The sequence below is a fragment of the Molothrus aeneus genome, chromosome 4 (genome assembly GCF_037042795.1).
Source record: "Molothrus aeneus isolate 106 chromosome 4, BPBGC_Maene_1.0, whole genome shotgun sequence".
NCBI classification, from domain to species: Eukaryota; Metazoa; Chordata; class Aves; order Passeriformes; family Icteridae; genus Molothrus; species Molothrus aeneus.
This window is the reverse complement of record NC_089649.1, coordinates 61,144,334-61,158,696: the sequence shown is the minus strand read 5'-3', so window position 1 is coordinate 61,158,696 and position 14,363 is coordinate 61,144,334. Positions and strand designations below refer to the sequence as shown.

At 38.4% G+C, this 14,363-nt stretch overlaps 1 protein-coding gene across 1 annotated transcript in view; it reads left to right on the top strand.

Annotated features, from left to right (window-relative positions):
• Positions 1–14,363, top strand: part of EVC2 (EvC ciliary complex subunit 2) — a 59,938-nt gene that overhangs the window by 23,257 nt on the left and 22,318 nt on the right. Inside the window, exons 10-12 of the mRNA XM_066548621.1 lie at positions 8,780–9,104; positions 11,643–11,882; positions 13,309–13,484. Coding sequence (XP_066404718.1) covers positions 8,780–9,104; positions 11,643–11,882; positions 13,309–13,484 — 741 coding nt within the window. The remainder of the gene's footprint in view (positions 1–8,779; positions 9,105–11,642; positions 11,883–13,308; positions 13,485–14,363) is intronic.

Sequence of the window (14,363 nt, the reverse complement as noted above, 5' to 3'; positions counted from 1 at the left end):
AAGGTGTGACAGTTTGTGGTGCTGCCAGAAAGATACCGTGTACCTGTGATTGCAGGGACCACTTGCTAGAGCAAAGAAACACTCCTGGTATTGTTGAAAGGCTTTTTGACAGAAACATGCCACTGCTAAAGGTCATCTGTTCTTCAGTTGAATTTTTATAAAAGGTCTTGTGTGAGGATGAGCAAATGTTGTTTATGCAGTCTTATCATTACCTCCTGATAAGTGAGGTTAAAGGCAGTATTCTGCAACTATAAAATCTGTAGAAGCTGAAAAGTTACAGAACCATGGATGGAGTTTTCTTTCTTGAAGGGTAACTAACAGCATTATTATTTTCTGCCTTCCCTGATAATTGGGAACTTATCTCTATAAATTGCACATTGGTCCTTGCTTTTATAACTGTATAGCAGCTCAGGCTTTGAGAGGGCTTATCCTGAAAATAATTTTGTGAATATTAAGAAGAACAGAATCAAAGATTTTTTTAAATATCACTTTAGCATTAATTTATTTCAGGGATAGTTAATATGTAGCTAGGTTGAAAAACATTGCTGGACTATTTTCAGATACATAATGGATTTAAAAAGGTAAATATTCTTGCAGACCTTTCTAAAGGTTTATGTTTATAAAACAGGATTTGTGACCTTGTTTGAATACGTGTCCAGGGGCTGAAGTTTTTTACTGTTTTTATAAAGTTAGTGCATATGTCTCTTGCTTCCTTTTCCTTCCTCAGTTTCTATTTTGTTTACCTCTAAAGAGGTGGAGTATTGCAGTGAATAAAGTAGATGCCCATTAGTCAACACTCACTAACCTGCTTTACCTCCTAAGCTATCTTTTCCTTTTCCAGGGTGAGGATAGTAGATAGACCACAAAGGTATCCAGAGTTAGTGATTCCTGCTATGAAAGATGATTGAAAGATGATAGGTATTTTCAGCCAACCAACATCATCTTGCTTGTATGCTAGCTTGGTAATTCTTTCTGTGTGTTTTGGTGCAGGTATGTTTCATTTTTGTCTGTGTGACACACATACAAGCTTGCCAGCATAATTGATAGCATCCTTTCATTGCACTCTCATGGTTGGAATCATTCTGGTCTTTCAGATACAAATGAGAAAAATACTCTGAAAAGTAAGAGCCACGTGTTGTTTTCTTCTTTGCAACATAAAGCTCTTCTGTCTTCTAAGAAATGACAGTGCCAAATTGTTTGGGAGATACATCAGGAGCATGTGTTCAATATTTATGGACAGGGACAGCTTTGGAGTGTAGACAGTTTGCAGTGTCAGGAGGATTGGCTAGAGAGCAAAACATACTTTTAATGTTTCATAAGGAAGCTTCTTGGTTACTCATTCTGTGAATTTTGTCTTAATAACTCATCTCCTTGATGTTTATTATTGCAGCAAAATAGCTTGGCTTTTATTCTCAGTAGGTTCCTTGCTGTGTGTATTACTGACTATTGGCTTCTGGGCAGTGAGTACTAATGAGGGGAAGCTATATGATTTGGATATTTGACATGCGCACTAGAAGATCATGCTCAAAAATGTTGTGGGTCTCTTTTGCTGTATGTCTGCAGGAGAATTTAAAGAAAGCTGAGAAATTTGGGTTTGTGTCCAGTGTGATGGAGCTTGACCATTCTCATACTCTCAAAAGATACAGATGTGTTAAAGGGAATTTGGTTTCTTTAAATGGACTTTCAGTACTACACCTTTTCTTTTGAATCTTCATTTTGTAAGCTGTGCTTCCTTGAGCTTGTTAAAGCTTTACCTGAATTTGAACCTGCTTGCTGGTACACAATACATACTGCCAATTATTTTAGTAAATGAGTAAGTAATATGTGTATATTGCAGCTGATTTTTCCTGTGGTAGAGCACACTGAGGCCAGTGTACTAGAGAACAGGATTAAATTGTATCCAAAAAGCCTTGATAGAAAAATAAAAGCAATTTACCGCAATCTTAGAAGTTCACTTTTTGTTTTAAAATCTAAATTTCTTGCTGTACGTGCCAGTTTGATTTGCTATGGAGCAAATGTTCTATTTTTTTCAACCCTGAATTTTAATGGAAAGTAAGAATTACAGAATCATAGAATCTTAAGGGATTGGAAGTGACCTTAGAGATCCTCTAGTCCCAACCCCCCCACCATAAGCAAGGGCACCTCCCACCAGACCAGGTTGCTCAAGACCTTATCCAGCCTGGCTTTGAACACTGCCAGGGATGAGGAATTAATGATCATGTTGTCATAGCACCTAGACTTGACTATTCCTACATAGAAAATGGTGAGAAATAGTTGCATAGTTAGTACAAAAAAAAATTAGGAGCTAAATTTCTGTTTTTCATAACTTGGAAAGAATGTAATTAAAAGTTTTAGAATTTTTGAAGGGAGAGCATATTCAGTACTCTTTTTGTGAAATGTGTACAATGCGGAAATATGACGAAATAGTAATCATGTTGATGTAAGATGCAGTGAATGCTCACAATATGAACTCCAAACCCTGCATTTGTGGTTCTGTGTTATGAATGCTGCTAGAAACTTCACAAGTGTGTAAACCATATTTTTTTTATCAGATATCAATGCTTAATATATGATAGGAGCCTGTAAGACTGGGGAGCTGAAGAAAGCAAGTAATTTAAAATTGATAAATACATATCTTTCTTCATCTTAAAAATGCCACTTTTCCTTGGTATTGGCTAACTATAAAGTGTTTGGAATTATAAGGGTCATTTCTGCTGTCTACCTGGAACAATTTATCTCATCGAGAAGAGTCTTCTTTTGAGAGTTGTGCTGTTCCTAATGCTTTATTCCATATAATTTTTAATGAAGATTGCTATGTCCTGCTATTTCTGTCATCTGAATACTCATGCTGCATGGGTAGATCAGAAGAATCTGAGGAAATCATAGCAGAGCTGGAAGCTCCTCAGGCATTAATGCATAATGCATATAGCAATAATACTTATTTATTACTTTGTGAGTATCTAGGCTGAAGTTGGTGTTTTTGAAGTCAGTGGTGAAATGTGTGAATGACTTCAGCAGAAGCAGAATTGGAGTCTTTCACACACTCTTTTTGTATAGTATCTTTTCTGAGCAAAAGAGTGAAATAACTATTTTCTGAACTGTGTTGCAGCAGCAGTATTATAGGTAGATGTATTTTTTAAATTGATTTTCTGAAGATCACCAGTTTGTCATATTCATATTTCTTATTTTCTGCAAGCAATGCAGAGGTTCTCAGTCTCTTAAATGCTGTATTTTAAAAATATTTTCTAAACAGATAATTGCAAGAATTGAAATACTCTCTTTATATTGCTGTGGAGAATTAAAGGAATTTGATAGGTGAAACTGCTGCCAGATCTAATGCTTAGACTTTCTATCAGGTTTTCAGGTACCTTTGTTTTCTGAAGAGCTTCTGGTCTCTCAGCTCAATTTTTCATCTTTTTCCAGTTTTTATTTAATTATTATTTCTTGGCTGTATATCAGGAATCCTGGTTTTGGTCTTGTCAGCATTCTGACTTCTGGAAAGCTAAACTTAACCTGTGACTCACCCATGTAAAATAATCCTTAGATAGTGCTCATGTACCTTTCTTAGCAATTCTTTTTACTGATCTGATGTTTGTATTCTCTGTAAGGCTGCTGCAGGAGCTGTGCTGAGTTCATGCTTGGCTGTGTAAGTGCCGCAGGACTGATGGATGAACTCCCCCAGTTCAGAGCTGGCTGCAGGCCAGTACAGCTACTGGTGTATGACAGAATATCCTTCAGACCTGTGCTAACACAGCCTGGCAGCAGACAGGGACCAGGGAAATGCAACACATCCCACTCTGGCACAGCAGTGCCAGAAGAATTTGGATTTGGGCAGTCCGTAGCTGTGGGTGGGTGTTCAGACCTCATGCCATTGCCTCTGCTTCTCCTTTAGTGCAGTTTGAATCTCCTGCAGGGGTTTGTGCCCTGTTGTGCTGCAGCTGTGTAAATCCCAGCCCTGAAGCCCTGTTTACAGCCTCTGTTGAGACTGGGCCCAGCAGAAGAGCATGGAATGCAAAGGAAGGAAAAAAGGAGGGAGGTGTTGAAGGGAGGAAGGTACGGGGCTGCACAGAGGAGTCCCATTGACATTCTTTAAAGAACCACCAACAAAACACAACAACAACCTAAACAGACAAAAAAACTAAAAGACAGCCCAGCTTACTGATACTATATTACTAATCCATCAATAAATGGATAATTTGTGAAACATCCCATCAACAGCTTTTGAAGACCTCTAATGCCCATTACTCTCAAATTACTTTCTTTATTTACTGTGACTAAAGCCAGCACTGCAGGAACTGTTTCTTTGTGATTCCTCTTGTCTGACTTTCTCCATCTTCACTCCTCTGAAGTGTGACAAGGCAACATGGATCATAATGTCTCGATGTTGTCCTCCCATTTCTTTCCTCACTGCAGCTATCCCACCATCACTGTGCCCATGGGTACAGCACATGTGCTGCTCTGTCTATAACAGTGGATGCCCCTGGGCTGGGGTGCTTGTCTGTCTGTTTGTCCTTCCCTCTTTCCATTCTCCTCTCCATCCGGAGTTGGTGCGGCTGCTGTGCCTTGGGGCTCTGAGTCACTGCTGAACTGGAAACAGTGGAGACAAAGTGTCCACTAATGGCTCTAAATTACTTTATTAGAAGCTTTTCAGAGGCCTTGTGTATTTGAAGCAGTACTTTTACAGAAACAGCTACCACAGGGCTCCAGTCTCCTCTGGATACTTTTGTAATACGTGTGGTACTAATTAGCTGGCATTGGCAGAGGAGAGATGAGCCTTCTGAGAATGACAGGCTTTTCTCTTTAGATGAGAAAATGTCATCGAAGGGGAATTTGTTTAATGCTTCTCTTCCTTTTAGACTTCAGAAAGTTGCATTATAGTAGTTTCTTAACTATAAATTCAGAATTAGTTTTAAAAATGTGTTTGAAAGCCAATAGTTAATTTTAGGGCTCTTACATTCAGCAGCTCTAAGTTCTCCTGTTCAATAATTCTCTCTGTGGGCCTGTAATTTGAATAATAAGAATTAAAGACACAAATACTTGGTCGTTAATGAGAGGTTTCAGTTTTTTGTAGTGTGTTGTGTTTTGGTCTGTCTTTTTTTGAATTTACTATATTTGGTTTCCTGACCTCAGCTGCTTTCCTGTATTCTTTCATTAGGTCTGTGGAGGACATCACTTGCTCAGGAACTCTTTCTGCTTCTCTCTGTTTGGCGTCTGGGATTCTCCCCTTCCAGATCTCTCTAACAGATTTTTAAAACCTCTTTCTCTTCAAGTGAGTGAAAAAGCTTTACACTTGCTGTTTGAAGTTTTCATTTTCTATGTGTCAGTTCAGCTTTCCTGCCCCTACCCTTTTGTGTTACCGGTCTCTGCATGCTTTGTCCAACAAAAGCTTTCAACCTTTTCATCAATAGGTTGCCATCAGCTAGCTGTACTTCATTAGCTTTCATGTTTCTGTGATGCTGAATATGCTCAGGAAGTGAGGCAAGACCTTTTAAACATCAATTACTGTGGCAAGCAGAGTGCAGAGCATTTAAAGCAAATTATTAAATGTACCTTGGCTGGAGGAGACAGAGTGTCTGGCTAGAATTTTTTTTTCCCTATGTTATGTGAAATGTTTAATCTGGTTGATTGTAAACATTGTTCTTCTGAGGGACTTGAATGAAACCAAATGAAAGCATTCAGTTTATTATATGTACAGGATTCCTGTTTTACTGACTGTTGGTATGAAGCAGCATGCTAGGGGTGCCCTCAACCTCTCTGTGTTGAGTAAAGAGCTTGAAGCAAGTTTTCTGATCTGTGTGATGAGCTTGTCTCATTTCTGCTGGCTGCTGTATGAAGCTCACAGACCAGAAGCAGAGTACACCAGATGGAAGGGAGCTTTCATGTTTTTACGGCCACAACCTTTCTTCAGCTGCCACTGTCAAAAGGTGATGGTGTGGGTGCTGTCTTCAAAGATGTGACCTGGGAGAGCTATGGATTGTAATGACTTTTCTCTCTGCTGATACCCTTTGTTTGGTGGAATGGTTCATAAACTTCTCTTCCGTTGCCTTCTTCACCAATGTGCTGTCAGGGAAATGAAGAGTGTGAGTTGCAGGTTAAATACACCTGAGATCCCAGGAGCCTCATTATTCACTTGCTGACACAGCAGCATCAGGTGATTCTTACCATTGCTCCTCCTGCATTTTGCATCATGTGGAGTTACTGGGGTACTGTAGTTCTCCCTGAGGGTGAAAAGGAGCATGGGAATCTTGCTGGAAATGGAATCAGGTTGAGTCTGTAATGACTTGCAGCAAGTAGGAAGAAATGCTCTGGGAAGACTGAGGGAAAGAATAGTAAATGTTCTGATGGTGCTTCATTTTGGTTTTCATTCTTGGGATCACTGATGAAGAGTGGAAAAGTAATAGGGAGATGGGTGAGGAATAGCTTTAATCTTCTTTGAGGCATGCTTTAAAAAACTCCTGTATTTGTGATAAGGAATAAATTATGTGTTTTGAACTATGTAATAATGTGGTAGAGCTGTGAAGTGTTACTTTCCAAGGAGAGGTGAGGAATTCAGTCTTTCACATCTCAGTAAGAAAGGGTTAGAGGGTGCTGGGGCAGCCATCTATCATTGCATGCTTGAAGAACAGAAAAATAATGACTAAGGAACTTGTTGTTCTGGCAAACAAAGAGAGTTGAAAGTTGTAACTAATAAAATTCTGAGGATGAGGCATTCTTTGGAGAAATTACCTAGTGGAACAATTGATTAAAATGTTGAGTTCTTTGTTAGGGGATGCTTGAAAGTCAGGATGTTTCTCACAGAAGACAGATATGCTTCAATTAGAGCTGCTGAACTTAAAGCAGGAAGTAAAAAAGAAAAATAAATCTGGTGGCTTGGATTTTACAGGCTAGTAATGAATTTGTGAATCTATGAAGGAAAGCCTCCTACCACTGCCTCACAGTCATTAGAGAAATAGTATAGCAAAAAGCTCCCATTCTCTGATTCCTTGTTTTTGTTTAAGTGCATTTACACAACTCTTTTTTTTTTTTTCAAGTTGTCAAAAACAGCTTGATAATAGCTGGCTGTGTCAGCAGAAGTCCTGAAACTGTAAGAAAAATTACTTAGGAGCAAACACACATCTTCATACCTTGATCCTGCCATCACTTGCCCTCTTTCCTGGAGCAAGAAGGACTCTGCCCAGGAATCAGTGCCCTGAGGTACTTTACCATGAGTGTAGATGACTGTTCCCCAAGAAAGCCATGTGCCTCCAGCTGCAGTGTCCATCTGTAGACAGGACAGAGAAGCTGGATGCTTGTGTTGCCTTGGGGATATTATAGCAAATATTAGCTCTTACAGGATCTTCAGATTACTGTGAGAAATGTTTCAGGCTCATGGTACTTCGATTGCAGGAATTTCTGTTCCTGTATGGAAGGAAGAGGGGGTAAAATGGAGGAGGCTTAGCAGCTGCAGCCAACCAGCCAGCCTTGCAGCAGATTGCCATGATGAGGGCAGCCATCACCAGTGTGTTCCTGTGGTGTGGAGAAATTGCAACAGGAAATCATCTGTGGTAGATGATTACATTTCAAAGCCAGTCTCCCAAATACTTCAAGTATTTGAGTCATTGTGAGAAAACATCTCCACCCCACCAATTTCAGGATGGGGAGAATACATCTCTTGTGCTGTCAGGGAGGCAGTGATGATATGTCAGTTGTTTACTTTTAATTAAACTTTATTTGCTTTCATAAGGAAAGTTTGACCAAAAACCAGTGTTTCTAGATTTGCATATCTTCATTTATATGATTGAGTGTATTGTTCCACTCTCTTGCAAGTCTTACCAAGCTCTTGGCTATGGATTTGAAATTTATTCTGAGATTTTTCTGCAGAATAATTAGACAAATAATTTAGTGTAAGCCAAAAAAAAAAATGGGTTTAAGCCCCTGAACTATGTTTTTAGGTCACAAAGAAATTTGTGTATATGTGGTCCACAAACAGAAGTATACAGTGTTGTGTATTCATGTAATTTGACATGCAGGAGCATCCAGTGTGGAATTGAGTTCAGGTGTAGAATTTAGAGTAGTTACATTGTATATGAAATTAGAATAATTATAATTCCAATTTAACTCTACACATAAATGAGAATGTATTTATATGTAACATATTGCATTTTCTAAGAGCTCTTGTATTTCTATATGGTTTTAACCTCTTTTCTAGAACTCTATTAATGTTCATGAGAGACAGATACCAGCTATTTTATTTGTATTAGCATGAAATTGAAACTCTCTCCTCTTCCCTGCAGAGAAGGGACTACACCAGCCAAGAATATGAAACAGTGATGTATCAATCTAGATGGGTCAGTGAGTTTAGAACTATTTTACAGTCAGTAAATTTTATAGTCTATTCAGGTGACCATTTGATCTGCTTCCCAACAGAGATAGCAAGTTGATTTTGGAGGGAGGTGTCAGACATTTCTATTGGCTTTTATCTAAGGTAGTGTTTTGAGTATTAGTAAAGAAAAGATTTTTCTTCTTCTGTCTGAATTGGAAAGACAAGTGTGGACATACTTAAAGTTGCTGTAGTATAAGTTGACTCACCCTGTTGTTTAATGAATGATCACTGTCATGATTAATAAACTCAGATATACTGTGATATCCTTGCACATCTGTGACTGCTGTTTCATTACCCAGTGTTGAGTGACTCTAGATGCAATCTAGAGATTGAATGCTCTAGATACCAGGATCTTGTTTTCTGACAGAAATTTCCCATAATCTGGGATTTCTAACAGTCCTGATTACCTTTGCACAGTTTGGAGGTTGCCAGCCTGACACGGGCGGATGCGGATCTGGAGGCCAGTCGAACACAGATCTGTAAGGAGGCGATTGCTGTGATGTTGAAGAACATGGTCTTAAATCACAGCCTCTTTCCTCATGTGGAGAAGAAAATCAGTTCAGTTCTCAAAAAGCAGTTTCTTGCAATGGAGGAAGAGATTCAAGAGGAGTACGAAAGGAAGATGGTGGCTTTAACAGCTGAATGTAATCTGGAAACTAGGAAGACAATGGAGGCTCAATGCCAAAAAGCACGAGCTGCAAATGAAGAGGCTGAGGAGTTAATGAAGAAAATTAATGAAAAGGTAAATCTGGTTTTAAATCAAGATACTTCGCATCATAGGTAGTTTTATGGAGATGTTTTCTCTTTTAGACTAGAACAGCTTAGTTATCCTCCTAGAAGAGTAAAGATCTACAATTAAATGTGTTCAGAAATTCGGATATCACAATCAGGGTAGTTATTATTAAGAAATTGTGTTTAATTCACCAGAAAATTATTTTTCCTGAGACAATCTGTGACATCTGAAGACAAAGGGTTGTCATTACCCTCTCTGTTTTGGGGTTTTTTTATAATCACTTATACTATTGCAAAGTGGTGTACTTTTATTTACTGTATTTTACTGCAGCACTTTCTGAGATTTCAGACACTCTGTGAAGTATTTTGCACATTCAGAGCAGAACAAACTCCCTGCATCATAAACCTTACAGTCTAGGTAAAAAGCTTCCAATATTTATGTTCTGTTTTTGAAGAAAATTAGAATATAAGCAAAACCAAGGGCTGATTTCCCACTGAAATGAGTGAAGGGCAAGCAGAACAATCTGTATTATAGAGCAAGGGGTGGACTTTGTTTGAAAATAGCCTCTTTGTAATAAATAAGTAACTGAAGTCAGAGGAAGATTCCTTATAATGCTCCAGTCTCCCATGTCTTTTTTTGAGTATATTGGATGTTTACAATAAAACTGGTTTTCCCCCACTCTTTATTACTATTTTTAACAACTTCCTGTGGCTTGGAAGGATTCTGGTAAGTTTTGAATATTTCATCTCTGTAAGCTTAAAATGCCAAAATGCCCCAAGTTGGTGTTTCATATTTGTTAAGAGGGTGACTTGGTGGGAACAAATAGTGCAGTTTGTTACTGGTGGGGCTTTGCTTCTGGATCACAAGTGGTATTTGCATATCACATACCCATAATTATTTAGGTCTTTTATGACAATTCATGATTAAAGTTTTGACACAATAAGGTTTTTTTGCAGAGAGTGACCCATTAAATGTACTCCAGTATGCTGAGGCTCTCAGGAAGTACTTTGTTTTATCAGGCTGTTGCATAGAGAAAATTAATGGCACAAGGCTAGTGAGCCAGTAGAATTTCTCTGATGTTTTCAGGTGGATTTTAAATTGTGACTCTGTGGAGCTTTCCATGCCTGTAGGATATGTCTGTTCTGAATTACTCCCTAGAGGTGCTAGAAACACAAGAGGTGGGAAGGAAGAGATACTTGTGGACACTTTTTTAAGGATGAGTTGAACTGTACTCTGCTGGAGACTTTCTCCTTCAGCTGGATATAGAAGGAGTCTAGACCTCACTGAGATAAGTCCTGCCTTTGCAGAGAGAAGGGCCTGACTGAAACTCAGTGTGAACCCACAGTAAATATGCTCTCAGACATGTGGCTTTGCTTTGTATGAAATGTATTGGTGTTGGGTCAGTCTGATTTGTACTGAAAATCCTGAATAGTAGGAGTCAAGCAAGCAATTAAGGCCAGTCCAGTACCTGTCCTGATCCATTTACATATCCCATCATTGCTGTTGCTGTTGACTTTTCTATCTGTAGAAGGACCTGATTTTATACATGCCACAGTGTGTGGTGCAGAAGGATATTCTGAGCATGAGGGCTGGCTCACAGCCATTCTCCTGGGCAGCAGGTGTACTGACATCCAAGGGATGGCAGTGGAAAACAACTAGAGCAAGAACCTCCTCCCCTTCTCAGCCAAGACATAGAGATTCTATTCCTTTTTGATTAATTATTTGCTGCCTGCAGTGTGTCTCTTGGGAGAGAGAAGTGCAGAGGGCAGTTCTCTTCAAGATAATTGGTATGAAATTTAGAACAAGACTGACACTGTGACTCTTGGGTAGCTCTGCTGGCATAAGAAGCATTCTTTGCTCTGTGGGACACATATGTTTTGATTCTGTAATGACTTTATGCCATCTGAGATTAAAACAATGAATATGTAAGTCTTACTGGAGAACGAAGAGGAAATATTTCTGGAAAAGAAGCTTTTAAAGTAATTGCCATTTAATTCTACTCCATGGTTGCAAATGTAAATCTAAAACAATGCTCTTGGATTAATTTGTAGAAACTGATGGTTAAAGAAGGTCACCAATAATAAAAATCTTCTCAAGATTTTTAGTAGAATAGGGTTTTTTTTCCAATTTGTTGTTTTTTAAATTATGCTTATTTAAACTGGTATGCATTATGTGAGTCTGAGTCTGTTTAATTTTAATAGGATTTTAGGATTGATTAAACCTAAAAAATTAATATATTGTCTTTGTGTTAAATTTCATGGCATTTTATATAATTTGTTATATAAGACTTGTGAATTTTAAAAGGACTTTATTATGCCTTGGAAGTAGTATCTGGATTAGAAACTGGCAGCTGTACAGCCCTGCCATCCAAACAGGTGAAACCTATACAAAGTGTACAGTTGATTCAATATTAGCCTTCACATAAACCTGGGATTACAGTAACTAAAGTATTTATAAAATTTATATGATCTAGTAGCACTGATACTTTAAAGTATGTTGAATTCTGAAAAATCACTTCTGATGCATTTATTTCTTCCTTTTCTGCAGCCTGCTATAGAATACAGAAGTCTTCTGGACAAACTTCACAGGTTGGAGCAGGACTGCCTGAAGAGGTTCCTTTTCATAAAGCAGGAAGAATATTTTGCAAAGGCTTATAGAGAGCTGGCTGTTACCCAAAGAAAGGAGCTACATACTATCTTTTTTACACAAATAATAAATGCCACTTCAAAGGGAGAACTGAAGGTGGAAGCAGCTAAAACATTAGTTGAAGGTTACTCTAAAATGCAGGTAATAGGATGATATCTCCATTCCTAACCTAAAGACAGAATACAAACCTGCAGTAATTTATGAGAATTGTTTCAGGATTACTGTTATCACTTTCATAATGAGCTTTTCTAGAAAGTATTTTAAAAAATATAATGCATTCATTATGCACATCTAGACATATACACAACTGTAACGTTGAGGTATATGCACATGTTCAAAACCCCCTAGGCAGCAAGTGCTCATATATACTTCAGAAGATGTACTGTGCTCTCCAATCTAAATATGTACATTATTGAAATTGTGGTATGTCTGAAGTACTATGATTATGTACTTAGAGAGGTTGAGTATCTCCAGGTTCTATTACCAAGTGGTGCTGATGGAGAGTATGTTCAGGACTTAAGTTTTGCTTTCAGCTACATTTTAAACCTCTTGCAACAGAGTAGCTTAAGTTGTTTCCTCATAGTTTGCTTTTTTTGTTTGGTTGTTTTTTACCCCATTTGTGTTGAAAGTTAGTGCTCTGGATTACAAAAGTTCTGGGCATTTTTCTTCTGGCTGCTTCTTGAGAAAGACTAGGATTGTTGTGGTCCTGTAGTTTGAGGGGGGAAGTTAAAAAGCAACATCTGGAAAGGAGGTGTCAGAGCATGTAAGGCCCACTCCTAAAACCTGATGCACAAGCTTGTATACAGAAGCTACACATGGGCCACTGTCAGAGGGAGATGCAGCAAGCACTTTGTGCAAAAGATAGTTAAGCAGCCAGATCAAAGAGGTAGAGCAAGTGAAAAAAGATTTGACTGAGTTTTGGCTGCTCAGACATGGGTCATGTAACTAGCAGACCTTGTCTTGGTTATTTATGCTTACAGAATGTCTGCTATAGAGCACTGTGTGCCTAACTCTGGTCTCTGCCCAGACCTGTCTGTAGGTATTTAAACCCTTCCTGTTTGCTACTGTTGGAAGGGGGACCTTCTAAGCCAGCCTGTGTGCAGTGGGCTTGGCTTCCCCTATGCTATACTCTACATACATGGAATAGTTGGCTTTGAAGCCAACTTAGAGACCCCTTTGAAGATGTGACCCTTTATGTAGTTATACAGTACATTGTAAAGAACAGTTCTGCTAACACTGGTAGGTTGCATGTCTATGTAATTGTGAATATCTGATCAAATGACCTGTTAACTCAGGGCACTTAGGACATGCACTAACTGTTCAGGAAAGTACACACAGTATTAAGGTAATCAGGCCAAAATATCTGAACACTATTTATTTTGTTTTGTTGAAATAACCATAATAATTTGATGTGATCACTAGAGTTAAGTTGATACAAGCTTATTATTTTACACTTGTAGAAATTTTTAAACCTTGCCCTATTAATGAACGAATCTGCTCTGACACTCACAGGTGTTAGCTGAAATTAGTGTTACCTCTAACTAAATGTTCACATTCTTTCCTGTAGGGTGACATTGAAGAGCTAATGGATTTTTTGCAAGCTTGCAAGAAATATCATCTGGGTAAAAGGTTTTCTTACAGAGAATATCTTATAAGTAAAATGCAGTCAAGAGATTCTCGTGTCTCAGCTCTTATAAATGCCGCAGCAGCCCAGATATTGAGTCTCATTAACAAGACAGAAAGGTAAAGAACTCAACTGGTTTCCTTGCCAGCCATTTGACTGTGTTATCTCGCAGACAACAGACTCTTCAAAAAGTCTTTTTTCTGTTACCTAGCAGGAGAGTTGCATAAAATGTTATCTTTTAGTTAATTCTAAGAAAATACTTTGCAGCTGATTGCCTTTGTTAGTTAAATCCCAGCAGGTGCTGAGGTGAGGTTTTGTTGTCTATGTCCATTTTGTATGGCACAGAGATGAATTGCTGGAAACATATGTAGTACCTGGTTGTAATTCTGAGTTCAGTGGGAGCCAGACTCATGTAAGATGCTCAGTGTCTTTATATATCCATTATTTGTGTAAGTACTTGTCAGTCATGTGAAAACTCATGCCAGAGTCCATTGCAACATGCACTAGTGAAGATGATTTGTCTACATGCTTTATGCACAAATATCTGGGTTTAACAAAAGAATAACTTTGGATCACTTGTGATTGAATGTATTTGAGGAGCTGGACATACAGTTTCTCTTTTTGAGCTGGAAATCATGAATATTTTCTAAAGAAAATAGATGAATTTTATAAATAATTTATCTGGAGGATTTTGACTAGCAGAGAATACACCTGTTGCAGAAAATGAAAAGGTAGATGTCAGGGAAGTAAAAAGTAGACCTGGAAATGTACTGTTGTAATACACACATTTAATTTGTTTGGGATACTCGGAATCAAGGTAGAGAGGTAGAATTGGTGACCCAGCAGACACACAGAGGCATAGTTATTTAGAGTTGTGTGGCTGTGAGGAGCACCGAGGGAGACATTGTGCTGCCACCCAGGGAACTATGTTCGTTTGGCATATGGAGAGATTAGTGAGGAGCCTGCCAGGGCAGCAAAATATGTCAGAGTACAGATAA